Source organism: Acinonyx jubatus, chromosome E2, assembly GCF_027475565.1.
Source record: "Acinonyx jubatus isolate Ajub_Pintada_27869175 chromosome E2, VMU_Ajub_asm_v1.0, whole genome shotgun sequence".
Classification (NCBI taxonomy): domain Eukaryota; kingdom Metazoa; phylum Chordata; class Mammalia; order Carnivora; family Felidae; genus Acinonyx; species Acinonyx jubatus.
Window position 1 is genome coordinate 1,815,342 of NC_069396.1, and position 17,920 is coordinate 1,833,261.

The 17,920-nt window shown below is 49.9% G+C and overlaps 1 protein-coding gene across 13 annotated transcripts in view; it reads right to left on the reverse strand.

Annotated features, from left to right (window-relative positions):
• The window catches only part of BANP (BTG3 associated nuclear protein), a 249,276-nt gene that overhangs the window by 208,559 nt on the left and 22,797 nt on the right, over nucleotides 1-17,920 (reverse strand). For 11 of the 13 annotated variants that reach the window (XM_053210470.1, XM_053210463.1, XM_053210465.1 and 8 more), the window contains exons 2-4: nucleotides 13,403-13,541; nucleotides 8,662-8,753; nucleotides 7,132-7,331 (exon numbers count right to left, since the gene is read on the reverse strand). In XM_053210470.1, coding sequence (XP_053066445.1) covers nucleotides 7,132-7,331; nucleotides 8,662-8,753; nucleotides 13,403-13,472 — 362 coding nt within the window. In that variant the 5' untranslated portion in view covers nucleotides 13,473-13,541. Of the gene's footprint in view, nucleotides 1-7,131; nucleotides 7,332-8,219; nucleotides 8,425-8,661; nucleotides 8,754-13,402; nucleotides 13,542-13,941; nucleotides 14,773-17,920 lie in introns of those variants that run through there. The other 2 variants (XM_053210464.1, XM_053210472.1) reach the window with 2 other exon arrangements.

Sequence of the window (17,920 nt, forward strand, 5' to 3'; positions counted from 1 at the left end):
GCTCAGGTCGCGATCTCACGGTTCGCGGGTTCGAGCCCCGCGTCGTGCTCTGTGCTGACAGCTCAGAGCTTGGAGCCTACTTCCGATTCTGTCTCCCTCTCTCTCTGCCCTCCCCTACGAGCACTGTCTCTCAAAAATGAATAAAAACGTTAAAAAAATTGTTTAAATAAAAAAATAAAAAATACGCCAATACTATGAAAAAGTATTATGTTAACAAATTCCAGGATTTAGACAAAAACAAAATCCTTGGAGAATACAAATTAAATAACAGTGACTCAAAAACTTCCACGTTTATCAAAGTTCTGTATTTATTAAAGAAACTGAATTCATAATTCACTGGCAAACTGGATCAAATATTTAAGGAAGAAATAAAACTAACCATACAGAAACATTATCAGAAAACAGACAAGAGAAGGCTTCCCAAACCATTTTTTTAAGTTTTTTTATGTTTGTTTATTTTTCAAAGAGCCAGAGGATGAGCGGGGGAGGGGCGGAGAGGGAGAGGGAGACCCAGAATCCGAAGCAGGCTCCAGGCTCCGAGCTGTCAGCACAGAGCTCAATGCGGGGCTCGAACTCATGAACCATGAGATCATGACCCGAGCCAAGTCAGACACTTAACCGACTGAGCACGCAGGCAGCCCTCCCAGATAAATTTTTGAGACTAGCATCATCCTAGTAACAAAGACAGGTCAAGAAAGAAAACTATAGACTAGCATACCCCATGAAAACAGATGCAAAAACCTTTAACTACATGTTAGCAAGTCGGTCCAAAAATACATAAAAAGGGTAACATGCTATGACCATCAGGTTTATTATGACAGAAATGCAAGGCTGGTTTAGCATTTGAAATCAATCAGTATAACTCACTGCAACAACAGAATCAAAAAGAAAAACCACATAATCATCTCAAGAAAATACAGAAAGAGCACGTGAACATTCAATTCAATGCCTGCTCACAGTAAAAACTCTCATGAAATCAGGAATAGAACCTCATCAACCTGATAAAGAGCATCTGCAAAAGATTTACAGCCAACACCACACTTAACGGTGGAAGACTGGATGCTTTCACTCGGAGATCAGAAATGAAGTAAAAGTACAAAAAGAAAAAAAAAATTACACGCTGAAATGAGAGATCCTATCCATGGAGCAGACAGGGTGCCTGGGTAGCTCAGTCGGTTAAGCACCCAACTCTCGATTTTGGCTCAGGTCATCATCTCAGGGTTCTTGAGTTCAAGCCCTGCTTTGGCCTCTGCGCTGAGTGTGGAGCCTACTTGGGATTCTCTGTCTCCCTCTCTCTGGCCCTCTCCCCCCACACTCTCTCTCAAAAAAAAGAAATGCTAGAGAAATTTGATGACAAGTAAAACTCTCTTTATATATGTAAAAAACATATATGACCACAAATACTTCCCTTTATCTTAAGTCCTACAGCAAAGCTACTAAAACAAAATGAATTTAGAAACGATGCAGGATAAAGGTAAGTATAGAAAACACAGTACCCTTCACGACAGCATCTGAAAGTATGGCGTACTTGGAGAAAACTTTAACAAAATGCGAGTAAGAGCTACGCACCGAAAACCAGAAGACTGCTGAGAAATTAAAGACCAGCGTAAGGGGAGACGTGCACCGTGTTCGTGGGTCCAAAGACTCCATGGCGTTGAGAGGGCAATTCTCTCCAAACTGACCTACAGATCCCAAGTGATGAGCTTTGTGCTATTCTACCACGAGAGAAGTACTCCAGATTAGCAGACGTGCGTGATCTATTAAAATGCTCGGCTGCACGTTTAGGATCTGCGCTGCTTATCAGACTGTATCTGAGTCATCACATTAGGTTGATCATTCTGCCGGTTGTATATGTGTAAACTGTGAGTTTTCCTTGGCTGGTACTCGGCCCTGACACGTACAGGGTACCCTCGTTAGGTCACTAAACGTGTGCGGCTGTACAAAGGAGTGTAGACAGTCGGCAAGAGAGATCATACGTCTACAAAGTTAAGTGGAAACATCGAAAAACTGAAAACTTGGTAAGGAAAGAACTAAAACCAGGCCCATCACGGCTAAAACCAAACCTTTTCTCATAATTCAAACAGCCCTATCTGGAGTCTCTCACATTCCAAAGCCTACGAAATGCTACGGTCCTGACTGAAGAGCTCAATGACCCAGAGCAGAAATGCTCTGAACACGGATGACCCCTCACCAGGACTGCAAGTGTCCCGAGAGACCCCAGGAGGGGCCCTCTCTCTACCCAGAAGCCACGAAGGCTCAAAAAAATAGCCTTTCCACAAATATCCACCAACACTTAACACAAAAGGCCCTCTGGGAAATAAAACAGACTCAGCAGCCAGCATGGTAGAGGGAATTTAAATAATTTCTTGATCAATAATCAGCTTAGAGGAAAGGAAAGAAAATCATTTTCTTCCCTCAGGTGTCCCAGCGGACATATCTCTCTGAAGGAAAAGATTATCTCGAAAAGAAATCACTTGTATGTCTGAGTATTACAAAGAGGCCCCTGATTTACTCCGATTGTTTTAAAATTGTAGATGTAGAAGTACACTAAAGTTTTAAAAGCACAAAAAAAAACTTTTCAAGCTTTAAAAATGAAAATCTGTTGTACGGCAATTACATCTCAATAAAAAACCATTTGTGCATAAAAAATAAAAACATCTTGCTTTTAAAAATAAGAGACAAGCATTTTTTTTTAATTAGTCAATGTGTAGTAACGTGTCCTGTTAATGAAAACCAACCCGGAGCACGAGGGTTTGAGCTGCTGTCTGACTCATCACACAGGCTGGCCCCGTAGGGCACGGGGCACAAGCGGGAATTCTCCCACTGCAGGTAGGCATCGTGCGGGCACCATCCTGCCAGCTTCCTGGCGGTCATCAGCTAGGGCAGCAGCCGCAGCTCAGCAATGTCCTACTCACTGTGCTTTCTCCAAATGGCACGGTGTGTAGCTTCAATGAAGTGGAAAAGAGGAATTTCTACGCTGATCTGCATGAACGTCCCTATCCATACACCTGACCCCTGCAGCCCACATTCTAAAATTTTTTTTTTAACGCTTATTCGCTTTTTGAGAGACAGAGACAGAGTGTGAGCAGGGCAGGGGGCAGGGAGAGAGGGAGACACAGAATCGGAAGCAGGCTCCGGGCTCTGAGCTGTCAGCACAAAGCCCGACGCGGGGCTCGAACTCACGAACTGTGAGATCATGACCTGAGCTGAAGTCAGACGCTTAACCGCTTAACTGACTAAGCCACCCAGGTGCCCCTGCAGCCCACATTCTAAAACGGAGGCCCTTCTGAAATGCGCAGAGGGCCAGCCACAGCTCCTCAAGGAGCACGTCAGCAGTCAGCCACTTCCAACGTCGACACCAACGTGAGAGGAGCTTTAGAGGTAAAGCCTCAAGTCGCTACACCTAGAACCACAATTAAGCAAAATCCAAATTTATGGTGCACTTCCAAGAAAGAAAAGCACCTACCTGCAGCAACTCGAGTGTTCTTTTCCCCAAGAAGAACACCGTCATTGGATGAAACCTATCCAAACACCCTCACCAACAGTTTCATTACAACGGTTAAGCTTGAGCATCAAAGAAAAAGGTTTTCTTTCATTTCTTTTTCTTGGACTCATTCAAAGAATCTCATTCAGGCGTACAATCTGAAAATCTGGATCCTAAGTCGCCACCTGGAGCTGGCAGCGCTCTGCCGCCTTCTGCCCCCCAGGGAGTAAAGAGAACAAGTAACTCTCAGAGCTAAGAGCACGGTCTCGAGAAAGAACCAGCAGATGAGCGGGCGCATCTCAGAATGCAGACACCGACTTAGCTGTGCACCGCGGCTTCGGGCCGGCTCTGGGCCTCAGGCAGCCTCTCCAAATGGAAGGGCGAGCGGGGTTTCAGACGACGGCTTCTCACCCACCACCCGATTCCTCGTTAACTGAAAAGACCTTTTAAGGGGCCCCCATCTGTCGGGTTCAATTACACTCAGACTTCCCCACGAATCATCCACGATATGGGCCTAAAAAATCTTAAATTAAAAGCATATGATTTACATCTAAAGTAATCCAGAACTTAAATGCTTCTAACTTATATTTTAAATATCTGAGGCCCAAAATAAATAATTGGTAAAAGTACTCTGTTACTCAGGACGTTAATCAGTTTTTAATTTATTTTGGAGACTTTCCCTTTTCTACGTCCCACTCACTACTCGCATTTCATACGCACAATTCTCCTTTACTTACGGTTTACAAATTTGTAACCTTCTAACTAAAATATACACTTTTTCCTCTGATCTACTGTAATTAAATTCTTCTCCCTTACTTCTCCCCAAAATTTCCTGTCAGCAGCTTTCAACTGTTGTCTTAATTCTTTAAAAATCATTCATATACATATGACTTAAGGCCACGCTTAGGAGAAAACAGAAAAAGGACCGTTCCTTTCTTACTCTCACGCCAGTTTCTACACGTAACTGTTTTACGAAAAACATTCACAAACCTTGTGTCAAGACACAGTAAGGGCGCTCTCCGGCAGGTTGATTTTATGTTACCGGTACAATTACTCAAAGCCAGAAAACCTACCTGATTTGGTTTAGCCAGATCATATATCTGACTCGGTATCAGAAAGCTTTCCTTTTAATTTACCGCTTGTCAATACACACACAGAAAACCACAGCAGCTTTACCTCCTGTCTTGGGGCAGAGGGAAGCACGGTGGGATTTCCACCCAGGGAGGCTGCCCATGGTGTCTCCCTGCCAGCCCCGCGATGGAGAAAACGCTGAAGAAAGCTGGAGAAGCTGGTGGCTCCCTGCCGCCCAGAAATGCCTTCATCCAAGTGAGCCCCTCTGCCTTCGGACAGCCCAAAGCCCAACGGGACACGGCACACCGGCCCGGAGGCCCAAATCCAAAGGAAGGGGTGCCACCCTGTCTCCCAGCCCCCACCCCACAGCTTCATGGTTAGGACCGCAGGAGACGGAAACGGAGCCCGTAAAGGCAGGCCCAGGTCAACTCCGTCTTGTCTTGTTTTTGAAGACGAGGAAACTGGAAACGGACAATTAATACCAGCACGTGACTTGACCCAGGTCACCGCGCGGCTTCAGACCGGGGCAGCCCGTGGCACACAGAGGCCTGTCCTCCCAGTAACACACCCTGCTCCGGACACAAAACAAATCCCAAAACAAGCGGCTCGCAGGTCCAAACCGCAGCTGCAACAGCACCCTTCAGACCCGGAACGCACCCGCCTGCCCCTGACGGAACCGTCACAAGGCATCAGCTGTGGAATCTGAACGGGCAGACTTCGTCGACACTTTCCCTGACTCGTCAAGATTACCTCTTCCGAACACAGGTAAGGAAGTCACACACGAAGGAGGACCACCCTCGGCACGGGCCGGCTGCTTGCTCACGAGTCACTCTCTTCTCGTGCCCGGGAGCAGCAGTCCCCGCTGGAACCGCCAGGGGCAGGGTCTGAAATCCAGTGGGGCGTACTGGGTCATCACACTCACGAGACACCGCTGGCACTTCACGGGTATGGCCAAGGAGGTTAAGACATCCTTCGGCGCGTGAGACGCACTCATCTAACAAAACATCTTCCCGCACAAACTTCCAATGTCCCTGACACTCAAGGAAAATCAGGATTCTAACAGCTCTCTGAGCCTAGCATCTGACTCTATTCTACGCTCCAACACAAAATGTTCTCGGGTAATTTTAACGTAACAAACTTTCCAGGAATTCAACTATAGTTCGAGTCTAGAAAAAATTCCATTTTGCTTTATTTGAAACTTCATCAAGAACGGCTCGTCATCTTGTAGGATTCCATCACCAACTAGTATTTGAGTTCCCAGTGTGTGCAGACTCACGCCACAGCCCTCCCCACCACCAGGACTCCACATACGACGTCTGGGGATCTGGCCTGCTCACTGCCCCCTCGTGCATCTCACCCAACCGTTCACTTATGGAAATACGTGTTATCGTATTATACCCCACCGGCCTTTAATTTCTCCTTATGCTACAATTAAGACATTTTACTGGTTTTTCCAATATAAATGTTTTCTTCACATCACATTTTGGGATAAGAGGGTATCACAAAAAAACTGCTCTGAAAACAGGCACTGGTTCTGCCAGGGTGGAGCCCCACGGCCTACAGAGATGAGAGTCCACGAGTGTCTGCTGGAGGAAACCCACGCGGGATCTGGTAGGACACCTGCAAACACAGGGCGAAAGCCTGTCTCCGAGCAACACCACGGATGAGCCCAGCTTCCCTAGGGACAGAGATCAGGCGTGGGCCACGCGGCATTCCAGACACACGAGGCACTAGCAATCACACCCACGCAGCTGCCGTCCCAGACAAACTGGGACAAGTGGCCACCTTGAAAGTGAAGCGTGTTCGTGAGCACTCCCAAACCAAACCAGGAACCCCCGGTCAACCCCACCTGCCCCTTATCGCTGCTCCCATCCCCAGGGCACGTGGGCAGGGCAGAACCCAGCAGACACTGGCAGCAAGGCGACAACAAGAGAGCCCTTAGCAAAAACGCTTCAAGTTCTCATCACCTACAAGGACAAATTCTGCCGCCACCACAAGTGTGACTTTCTTTGGAGCCCCCGTGGGAAAAGACGAGACGCCAAGGCTGATGGAAACTGATGCCCAGAGCCTGAGCTTTAGGTCACGCCAGGAACACCAGCATCTAACTGGGCACCCTGGACAGAGACACAGGCCACAGACGGGGAGACATCTTTCCAGTCTAGGTGAATTCTTTATGAAGTTTCAACTCACACGGTATAAAACTACCACAGGCACCACTAGGTTAGACCGTGAGTGTTTTTAGAAGACACGTAACTACCGATAGGAAGGAAAGTGCAGGATGCTCCAGGAACACTTACAAGCACTGGCATCTGAGAACCAGCCACATGGGACACAGTAAAGGGAAGAAAGGTACACCTTCCAAGATCTGGTGGGCTGGCTGCAGAGGACACGCGACAGGCTGGTTCGTGCCCGGGAGCCGACTCAGAGGCACTCAGGCTGCACGTCACACGTGTGCTTTCCTCTCGCTACACCCGGGGCCAGGGAACCGAGGAGGGGACGCCGGCGTGTGCCCAACTCCCGCCACGGGGCCAGGCGGGCCGGCGGGCTGGCGAGGGGGCCCCGCGCTCTGCTCTTACCATCGCACTTTGTTGCACGTCTGGGTCGCGCCGAGGGGGGAGCCGGCCACCATGGGGACTTGGATGGGGCTGTGCTGCTTGTTCGTGACCAGGTCCAGCTTCTCCTCTAACGACTTACAAGTGGCCTCCAGAGCTTGCAGCTTGGCCTCGATGCTATCCAACCGTAAGCAGATTGTCTGGTTAATGGAGTACAGGAATGACTGCAAGCGGAAAAGAGAAGACCCTCAGAAGGGACGCCGAGAACCGTAAGCAGCCACGTCCCCGGACACCGACCCTGGTCGCATCTGTTTGGGGAGAACCACCCCGCAGCGCCTCCGTGGGGGCCCCGTTCCCCAGGGCGTGCTTTCCGGGGCCGTCCCCGTGCGCCCAGGGTCCCAGCTCTGCGACAGCGCGCACGCGGTCTTCGGGTCTGCTGGCCCGAGTCGCCCACCGGGCAAGCGGCACACAGCAAGCGGACGGCCTGCCGGTGCCGGCCGGGCGCTTCCGAACAGCAAGCCCGCCACCCAGTGGCCGGCACGCGGCCTGCGCGTGCAGGGCTGCGGGCTCAAGTCCCACCGGCCTCCCTGGGCCATGGAGCTTCCCTCAAATTCGCTTCCCGCCAGGGGCGCTCCTCAGGGCGGGGGGGGGGGGGCTCGAGAAACCACCGCCGGACAGAACAGGAAGCGGTGTCCATCTCTTCTCCCTCCGTTCCTGACTTTGACTTGGGAGAGTAACAGACGCCTGCGAAAGACGGGCGCGGAACCAGGAGACGGGGACCAGGGACCAGGCTACGGGGACAGACCAGGGCGGGCACAGGGCTGTGGGAACAAGAGACCCGGGCGGGCACGGGGCTGCGGGGACCGGGGGGACCAAGAATGGGGACGAGGCGGGCTCTAATGGGGAGGGGCAGACATCCTCAGTCCCTGCGCAACCGAGCTCGTCTTCTCAAGGACCTAGGCGCTTCTGAAACTGCCTGCGCGGGGAGGCGGGGAGCGAGGGGAGCCACGGGATGAACACAGTCCGCACGCGTCCACGCAACCCGCTTCGTGGAGCGGTCACTGTGCCGACACACCTCCTCACCAGAGCGGCCACTGGCAGGGAAGGCCCACCTGCACCCCCTCCGAGGACACTCCCGCGGGGACCGGGTGTGAGGACAGCACGTGAGGGCAGCGAAAGGACCGTGAGGGAACAGCTCGGGACAGCTGGGAGGGGGCAGCGCGTGAGGGCAGCGTGAGAACGGCGCGTGACGGCAGCACGTAACAAGAGGGAGGGGCAGCGCGTGACGGCGGCACGTGACCACAGGGAGCGGGCGGCGCGTCTCACTCGCGCTGCGCCGCCGCACGCAGCCGCGGCCCTGCGGCGCCCACGGTGCCACAGCGGCACAGGTGGGGCCCAGCGTGCGGTGGGGACGGCGTGGCGCGGCGGGGCGCGTGCTGTCGGAGGGCGCGGAGCGGACACGGAGCGGCGAGGGGGCACGCACTCCACGCGGCAGGCTCGCCCCCAGCAGGCGGGGCAGGTGGAGGAGGGACCGGGGAGGCGCCGCACTCTCACCTTGATGGAGGGGTCCTGGCAGTTGATCTCCAGGCGCTGGCGCTTCAGGGCCGGCTCGTCGTCGTCGGTCACCACATGGTTCTCTAGGACCACTGAAAACCAACAGCGGGGACAGAAGACACACTTGAACGTGAACGGCCGGACGGGGCCGCGTCGATACTAAGCTAGTAAGCAGTCGGGCCGCCTTTCCGGTAATGGAGAAATAACGCAAGCCCTTTCTCATTGTACTTGTTTCGTGTAAACTTAACATTCTCAAACAGAAAACAGGAGCTCCCCTTAATCTCAAAAAAAAAAAAGTGCAACACCAGACAAAGGAGTTCCCTGATAGGCCACCAACTTGACCTAACACCAAAACGACAGACTTCCCACTTAGCGCTCCGTTGAGCTGCCCTGTTGGAACGTCAGCAGGAGAAAACCCAAGTAACACACATTTCTCTCCAGCGTCCAAGTCCTGTCTGTTGGCCACCTCACTGGAAAACCAAAACCGCTCTTATACTCCCTTTCCGTAGGTGTTTACTCCTCAAAACCATCTCAGCCCCGGCGCGCGGGGAGACTGCCTCAGCTCTCCCTGCACCAGCCACCTGCCCTGTCCGCACCTCCCAACTCCCCCTGCCAGCTCCTCCGCACTCTGGGCCGGCCCGGGTGTGCTCCCCACCGCCTTCCTATCATCCAGCATCCGCCGCAAAAACAACAGTAAAGGTAACACAAAATCCCCCACCAAAACTGCCACAATCACATCGTCCCTGCAAAGGCGCTTCTCTCTACCCCTGCTCCTCGGCCCCAGACCTAGTCAATCTAATCTGTAAGCGGGACACACTCACAAACGTAGACAGAATTTCAGATTCGATGTTTGTTTTCCACATGATAAGGTGAGGGCTTTTCCATTTTGCCCCGGTATTTCCTCCTCCTCATCTTGCCAAAGTCACCAACCTTCACGGCCTAGTAGATTTCCCCTCCCCCGTCCTGCGTGGTCACACGTGGACACAAACAGGTACACAGAGTGGGGCTGCCACGGGCTTACCAACAGATCCGTCTGCGTTTTTCCTCTGCACTTAGCAACGGAACGTGGACAACCCTCCTGGCTAGTGGCTTCAATTACTTTTTAAGGGCAATATCAGAAGTATTACCAGTGCGTGAGGATACACAGGTGCGTGTGTAGAACACCGTACGTATACATGCACACACCAAGACAGGTTACCACGGCACTTGTGGGAATAAACCGTAGCACGCAAACACTTTGGGGTATCATCTGTCCGCCTTTCAAGTGCACCCCACATTCTAGTTGAGCACCCCACATTCTGGATGGACTCGCCGCGACAGGCATCATCGTCCGCCTTGCTCAGACGGTGCTGTCTGACCACATCCCTGCTCCTCCCCCAACCATCCCAGAGCCACCCACCGCCCAGCCATCTCTACTCCGGGAAATCCGTCCCCCTTCCCTGCAGCCCCGGGCAGATGCTGGAACTCACACTGGCTCATGCCGTGATACCAGCCATGGCACAGTGTCTACCCCCCGGGGCGGGTGCCTCCCCGCCCTTTACCCAACAGAGCTATGCACAGATGTGGGCAAAGCACATCCTGCTGGCATGTGATTCCTCACCTGCTAAGGGACAGCTGGGGCAAGCACGGGGAAAGCCAGGTGCCCTGCCCCCACCTCAAAGCATTGACGCTTCGACAGGTTGTACAGACTAAGGTTCCAAATAAGATCTCGATTTTTTTTAAAGCATCAATGCCTTTAAGCCCTACTAGATGACTCATCTCAAAACCCCAAAACTTGGAGACGCTGAATAGTCCTATGGCTCAAACGTGAACCTTTCATGGGTCCAAGGCAAGAGCCGTAAACTGATTTCCTAGAGGTAAATTATCCAGAGCTGTACCCTGCAGACCCTTATAGCCAAGGTCAACAATAACAGAAAGCATCTTGCTTACCAAAGGGCTTTGCATCCTGCACTGTGGATCCTGTGGAGGGAATGCCTCAGCCACCTCCATAGAAATGGGTGAGGATGAATTCTCATTCAATTAAGTAAAAATAGGAAAAATCCATGCCTGCAAGTGTTTGTGGTTAGCAAAACACGGGTTCTCAAAACCCGAGTCTATTTACTCCCACTGGTGGGTGAAAACTGGTAGGTGAATTGTATCAGGACTGGAAGACAGATCCTGGCAACCGTTATTCTAATGCTTTTAATTTGCTGAACAGAAAGCAAGTCCAGTGAGGTTAAGTGACTTGTCCAGGGCCACACGGCTGGTTCCTGTAACTACAGAAGAGTCCGTGCCCCACAGCAGCATCAAGTACCTCAAGGCTTTAAGCAAAGGGGCAGACGTGTAAAAGGCAGTGCACCCGCGGCAGATGACAGAGGTGAGCATGCCAGGATCCTAGCAGTGACCTTCTATGGACGTGGGGCTACAAGTTTACTTTCCTTCGTCCTTTGCTACATTTGCACACCTTGCTTGCGCTGCTTTTTAGAATTCTGCTCGCAGTACTTTTAGATAGAAGAACTCCGTGTTCATTACAGCCGTGACTAACAACTGGAAGGGCAGGCCTAAACAAGGCTGCAATCTCGGTCCATGCTAGACGGGCATAGTGAGTGTAGCCATGGCCGGGGGCTGGGGGGGGGGGGATGGCGGCAGCGAGGGGACATGAAAAGTAGAGGAACCTAAACATCTTTGTTTTCATACATGCCAATAAGCAGTTCTTCTGCTAGGATTTACTTCTACTTGCCTAACTACTTGTAAATTTCCCAAAGTTTGTATTTTATGGATGAGGGAAAAAGATCATCTCAGTCTTAAGCCCACTCTAGAGGCAAACACGTATATGCAGCATGGTATTTGCTGGGTGTGTGCAAGTCCTTTTGGACCAGAGATTGGAAGCTTTCTGCCTACTAAGGCCTCAGAGAGCCCCGTACACAATGGTCTCAAGAAACAGTAAACTATAGTTCCCAGTTATTTAAGGAACAGAGACGGGATAAAACCAAGCTTAGAAATGGTTTCTCTGAGCCTTCTCTGAACTATAATCTACAGAGAAACAATTTATTTAGGAAGGAAACTCTCTGCAAGTTTAACAGTTCTAAAAAGGTTTAAAAGTTATGTAATAGGAACATTTTTCTTTGGTAACATTGCAATGTGTGTTTTCTAAAGAAACTGTCATTCACCTACCAAAATATGAAGACATTTTTAAAAGTGTTCTACAGTGATAGTGCTTCTGTTTTTCTTAGCTCAGTGGCATCTAAGGTGTGGTGCTAATGAGGCCAAGGTTCCAAGTTCCAGCTCTCAACAAACAGACTAACTTTCACAGACAAAACTGTGGTCACACAGCTGCACTCACAGACCGTAACTTTGTTCAGTGACCTGCCAGGCTCTTGATCTCGCCAGCCAACAGGTGACAGTGGTTCTTACAAACAAATCAGAAGCAAACTAAGAGGAAAAGCACAGCATCCCTCAAAAGAGGACCTCTATTTCTTTGTGACTGCTCACGTGATTCTAAAATCATTTATACTACTCTTTCCCTTCCAGAGCAGAGCTAAGTTCCAAATGAAGTTTTTTCAATTAACATATCAAACATCACAAAAGACAGACGTCTTCCTACTTCTTATGAGATTTCTGAAAATTCTCTTTTCTGTGGGGGAAAAAAAAAGTCAGCCTTTCAATTCTATTATTCCAAAAAGAATAACCAGGCAACTAAAACACTCAGTGATTGTATCGTATGCACTTCTCATTTCAAACTTTAAAAAAAAAAAAAAAAAAAAAAAAGAGGGGGAGGAATTTACTAAGAAATCTTCTAAAACAAGTGTGTACACAAAGCTTTTCATAGATGAAATTCCTAAAATGTAGGCTTTCTTTTATACACAGTCTGCTCAAGACAAATATTTAAAGTTTCAAAGTAGATGTGTGCTTTTAACATCATTAAGAAAAATTACCAGCCTTAAACAAAAACACAGAAAAAAAGTCATTCTCACACACAGTCAATGACAGAATAACTGAATAAAACATTACTGCGAGGGGCGCCTGGGTGGCTCAGTCGTGAAGCGTCTGACTGGCTGAGGCCACGATCTCATGGTTTGCGTATGAGGTCAAGCCCGTGTCGGGCTCTGTGCTCACAGCTCAGAACCTGGAGCCTGCTTGGGATCCTGTCTCCCTCCCGCTCTGACCACCCCCAACTCTCTCAAAAATAAACGTTAAAGAGAAAAAACCCACTATTGGAAATGTGATTATTAATCATGCAAATAAACCAGTTGAGTGTTTAAAAAAAAATTATTAAAAAAAAAAGTGAAAACTTTTCCAGGAAATCTGTTAGCGTCGTATCAAAAGTTTGAACATACACAGCAGTTCTACTTCTGGGAACTTACCCTACAAACACATCTGCGAAGATACACAGGCAAGGGTCCTGACTACCAGGGTGTGGTGCAGACAAGGTCAGTGGCGTCTACGGGGAAGAGGCCCATCGGTCGGGGCACACGCGAAGCAGACCTGTGCGCTCCCGCCAAGCATGGTTTCCAAGGCGCACTACAGTCCGGGGGGAAGCTGTGGAACCCCAAGGGTCACAGGACCACCGTGGGCAGGGGAGGAAGGTGGCTTCCCCCTGGGATGGACGGCCACGGGGCCGACGTTCCGGCTCCCCGTGGTTAGCGCGTGCATCGCCTTTGCTCTTGCTTTACTTTTCAAAGGAAAGAAAACTTCTGGAAGTGCTTCTGGACTTCTGAGGGACAGAGAGAATAAGAATGTGAGCTGCCCCCCAGCTCCCTACCTGGGTGACCAGGACTCAGGTCTTCCACGGCAATCTGCACCACGTCCGCCAGATCCTGTTCTGACATCATCCAGAGCGAGAGGAGGGTGGCCGGCGAGTGGGCAGGAGTCAGACTCACGCAGGACTGCGTCTCTGCCACCTACAGAAGTGAGACAGGGACAGGGAGATCACATGGTGACCTGTGACGTGAGGCTGACCGCCAGCCTCGTGGCTCCCAGATCACATGCGGTGCCGTGCTGTTTGATACAGGCCACTCCTTGCTTCAGACCAGCAAAAGGTAGTGCTCTCGGAGAAGCGAGCGGCAGTTCAGAAACCCTGCTCATCCTCACCGTCAGACCGGCCCTGCCCCACAGCCTCCCGCTTCCTGCTTCCTCGGTCCACTCCGCGCACCAGCCTCCCCCACTCGGCCTCCCATGACGGCCTGAGCACTGACCGTGCCGTCCGCCGGCCAGGAGTCTCAGCGGCCCCCGCCCGGCCGGCCCATCCTGCCACACACGCCGCACCGCCTGGTACCACGCTGCCCTGCCTCCCGCTTTTACCTGAACGGGCCCTTCTACCCAGGGCTGTTGCTCCCATACTCCGTTTCTGCGGCTCGAAGCACCATTCCGCTAAGCGCCTCTGCTTTGCTTTCCTTTGGCTTCCAGAGCAGACCCAAACCACAGCACCGCCCTGCTACCATGGCCTGGGAGCACCATCGTCCTTTCCCCCAAGCGCCCTCACGGGCAGGGGTTTGAACTGTCATCCCTGAGCCAAAAACCATGTCTGGAACAGTCAGTTACTTTCTTCTTGCCCCTGAAACACTCTGATTAGGCCAAGAGAGACCTTATCTTCCAAAACAAAAATGAGGCCGTGTCGTGTCAGATATGGTCTATCAACACACGGATCTAAACATACTACGTAAAAATGGGACATCCTAGAGAAGTCAGGAATCAACGTCACCGTGATATTTTATCTTACGTGTTTCGTTTTAATTATTTGTGGTAAATGTTTATAAAATAGATCATGTATTGATCTTTCCCCAACTAGACTATGCCCTCAACTCTACAGCTGTGTTCCTTTTGGCACTAAGTGCTCCCAGCCCCCAGTCAACACTCCTGTGGGGCAGGAGGAGTCAAATTAAAGTTTTCAGATCACCCGCTTTCAGCTACGGGTCTAGCGACAACTCCTGTTAACGAATAAGTTCCAAGAGGCATAAAGTTCTAAATTCTCACATCCTGTGAATAGAGCGGCTCCTCTTCCCCTTCTTCCAGATTTAAATTCTACATAATTTCTTAGAGAAAACAATTATAAAAAGGAGAAACCAATCTCCTGCCTTAAATCTCCCTTTTCTTTTTTCTTTTGGTGAGTGCAGGGGGTAGGGACAGTATGGGGGTGGGGACGGGCAGAGCAGAGAGAGAGAGAGAATCCCAAGCAGGCTCCAAGCTGAGTGCAGAGCCTGATTCGGGACTTGATCTCACGAGCCACGAGATCATGACCTGAGCAGAAGTCAAGAGTCAGATGCTTCACCAATTGAGCCGCCCAGGCACCCCTTAAATCTTCCTTTATGGAGTATGTGCAACATTTCTATGTAAATGCATGATCAAATGTATAACCGGTAAACTTGCAAAGGTGCTTCTATTCCCAGTTGATACACCTGACTCAACAGAGAACAAGGTGTCTATGCACCAAAGGAGAAACTGATGACAAGCGCCAGGGAGGGAAAAAGAGGCCTCAAGGTACTGTGACAGAACCCTTTAAGAGTCCAACTATGAAAAGACAGCAGTGACGAAGATTTTTAATCTTTCCATGTCCCGCCATAAAAACACACGAGCAAGTAGGATAGCAAAACCAAAATCCAGGCCCATGTCTATAACAAGATTGAATGATGAGGTATTCCTAATGAACCCCAAAATACCAGCAAGTGGGGACAAATCACTGACAGCTACAGGATCGCCATGGTGGGAGCAGGTACAAAGCAGGAAGCAGAGAGAAGCAATGGGACAGGGTGACAACAGCAGCTGAAACCAGGCGGTGAGCACAGTCCAATGGCGGACAGCCGCAAAGGGCTTTGCGGGAGCTTCTAGAAGGCCTAGACAGTCTGGGCCCCATGAACTCTCAAGGCTAACTACCCAAAGCTCCCTTCTAGGCTAAATACCCTAGAGAGAAACAACTGGAAATAGAATACCAAATGTACAGGACAGAGAGACTGAGAGAAATGGAAGTCTGGTTGAAGATGAGAGAGAAAGGTGTACCCGGCTGGCTAAATCAGTGGTATGTGCTCTGAGTAGTGAGTTCGAGCCCCATGTTGGGTACAGAGCTAACTTAAAAAAAAAAGAAAGTGGGAGAAAAAAAACAGAGCCAGGAGAGCTCAGAAAATGAGTTACTGCGTCTTTTAAAACTTTCTAACATCAATAGAATGTAGAGCCTAGAACACGGAAATTAGAGATAACTATTCTAAATCCTGCCTCCCTTCTAAATATCCAGGCAAATTAATTCCACATGAAAATGAACAACAGAAAATACTGAAGTCCAATCTCATGCAAAGATTATATGTTTTAAAAGAGACTAAAGGAGCACTTGGGTGGCTCGGTCAGTTAAGCGTCCAACTTCAGCTCAGGTCATGATCTCACGGTTCGTGGGTTCAGGCCCCGCGTCAGGCTCCATGCTGACAGCTCGGAGCCTGGAACCTGCTTCGGATTCTGTGTCTCCCTCTCTCTCTGCCCCTCTCCCACTCACACTGTGTGTGTCTCTCTCAAAAATAAACATTAAAAAAATTTTTTTAATAAAAAAATAGAAAAAGAGACTAAGGAGGAAAATAATAGCACTACAGACCATGAAAGCATGCGTAAAGCCATGTCCTTGAAAGAGATGAAACCCAACCCTAGTATTCCAAAACAAGCTGAACTACACAGAGGGAGCGCGTTATCGTTAGCCGTTAAGCCAGCATTACAGATGTGCAGAAGTAAGCGGACAGGACGCAGGAGGGAAGTGAGAAGGCGCCCAGGAGCACATAAACACGGTAAACTGTGCCTTAAGAAAAATGAAATGAGAAAAAGGGGGCAAATTGGAAGAATGAGAACGAAATGAAGGAAGAGTTCAAGAATGAGGAGCACAGATGACGGGCAGAGAAGGCCCCGTGGACGTGGAGAGCAAGGCTCTAATGACGAAAACCAAAGCAAAGTCCAAGAAAACAGAGCACTCAAAAGTGTAAATCAAGAAAACTCTTCGGAAGGGGGAAAGTTTAAAACTACTTATGAAAAAGACACACCACAAACCTCGGTGCGGGAGCGGGGGGACGAATCAATCCCAAGACACGTGCTAATAAAAATTAAAAAAAAAAAATTCCTTTACACCTCCGGGCAAAAACGGATGATCAAATACAACAGAAAAAAGTAGATTAACATGTCTAAGATACTCGAAAAAAGAAATGTGAGCCAAGAATTTTATATCCAGACAGAATGACTTTCAAGTGTGAAGGCAGCAAACATTTATCACCCTCTAGCTCTCAGAGAAGGGCGTTCCCATCAACCCTTCCTGAAAAAGCTGCTAGAAAACAAAGCTCAGAAAACTCAAGTCACTTGAGGAGACAACACGCACACTGGTTGGGGGTGAGCACTGTGCATTTACAAGCAGAACTAAGACTAAGTGAAGAATATAAAGGAGAGAGTACCGTCCACAATGGCTACATGCTCCGTGACACACATACGACTGTCCACAATGGGGAAAAACATTGGGAGAACATACACAGAAAAAGGCCGATGATCTCCCATGACCACGTTGAGTGGGAGCACTGGCGTTCCCTTCTGAGAACGTTCGTGTGCGGATGAGTACTTCTGGGACAGTCCAGGTCGATCATTCTTCGTGTCCTTGAGAATCAGGACAAGCAGACCTGTGCCAAGATCTATGTACCCAAAAACCCAAAACAAAACAACACAACCAAGGCGTGGTTCTAGAGGCAAAAGGGTGGACGCAGCCTACACGTACACCAACAGGGAGTTAAAACAGGGCCCACGAGGCCACACGACGGGACGCCAAGTGGCTGTGTGAAAGAGCCAGGCAGGTGTCTCCCAGAAACCACGCCCAAGATACAGAATTATATGAATATAAGCGGGGCAGAAAGCGTATGGCATGCTTTTTTTAAAAAAGAAATATGCTAAATACACACAGACTATTTGCACAGATGATTCCTGGGACATAAGAGGGAGAGAAAATTATTTTCCCTTTTCACTCTCTTATAATATTTGCATTTTTATCCTGCGCATGTGTCACCTTCTCAGAAATAAAACTGGTCAGCTAAACACATGGGCCTAAACTGCTGGGGAAATCCTCAATTCCAGCGTCCATCCCAGAGCGCGCTGCCTGGGCACTGGAGCGCATGTCCCTCCCTGGGAGCGGGGGTCGCACGCACGGCAACCGCTCCGAGGAGGCGCCATGGCGAACCCGGTGGACCCAGGAGGGCCCGTCAGGCCTGACGCGGGGTAGAGAACAGATGTCTGCTGACTCCGTGTCCTCCAAAGATGACCCCTAAGTACAGATTCA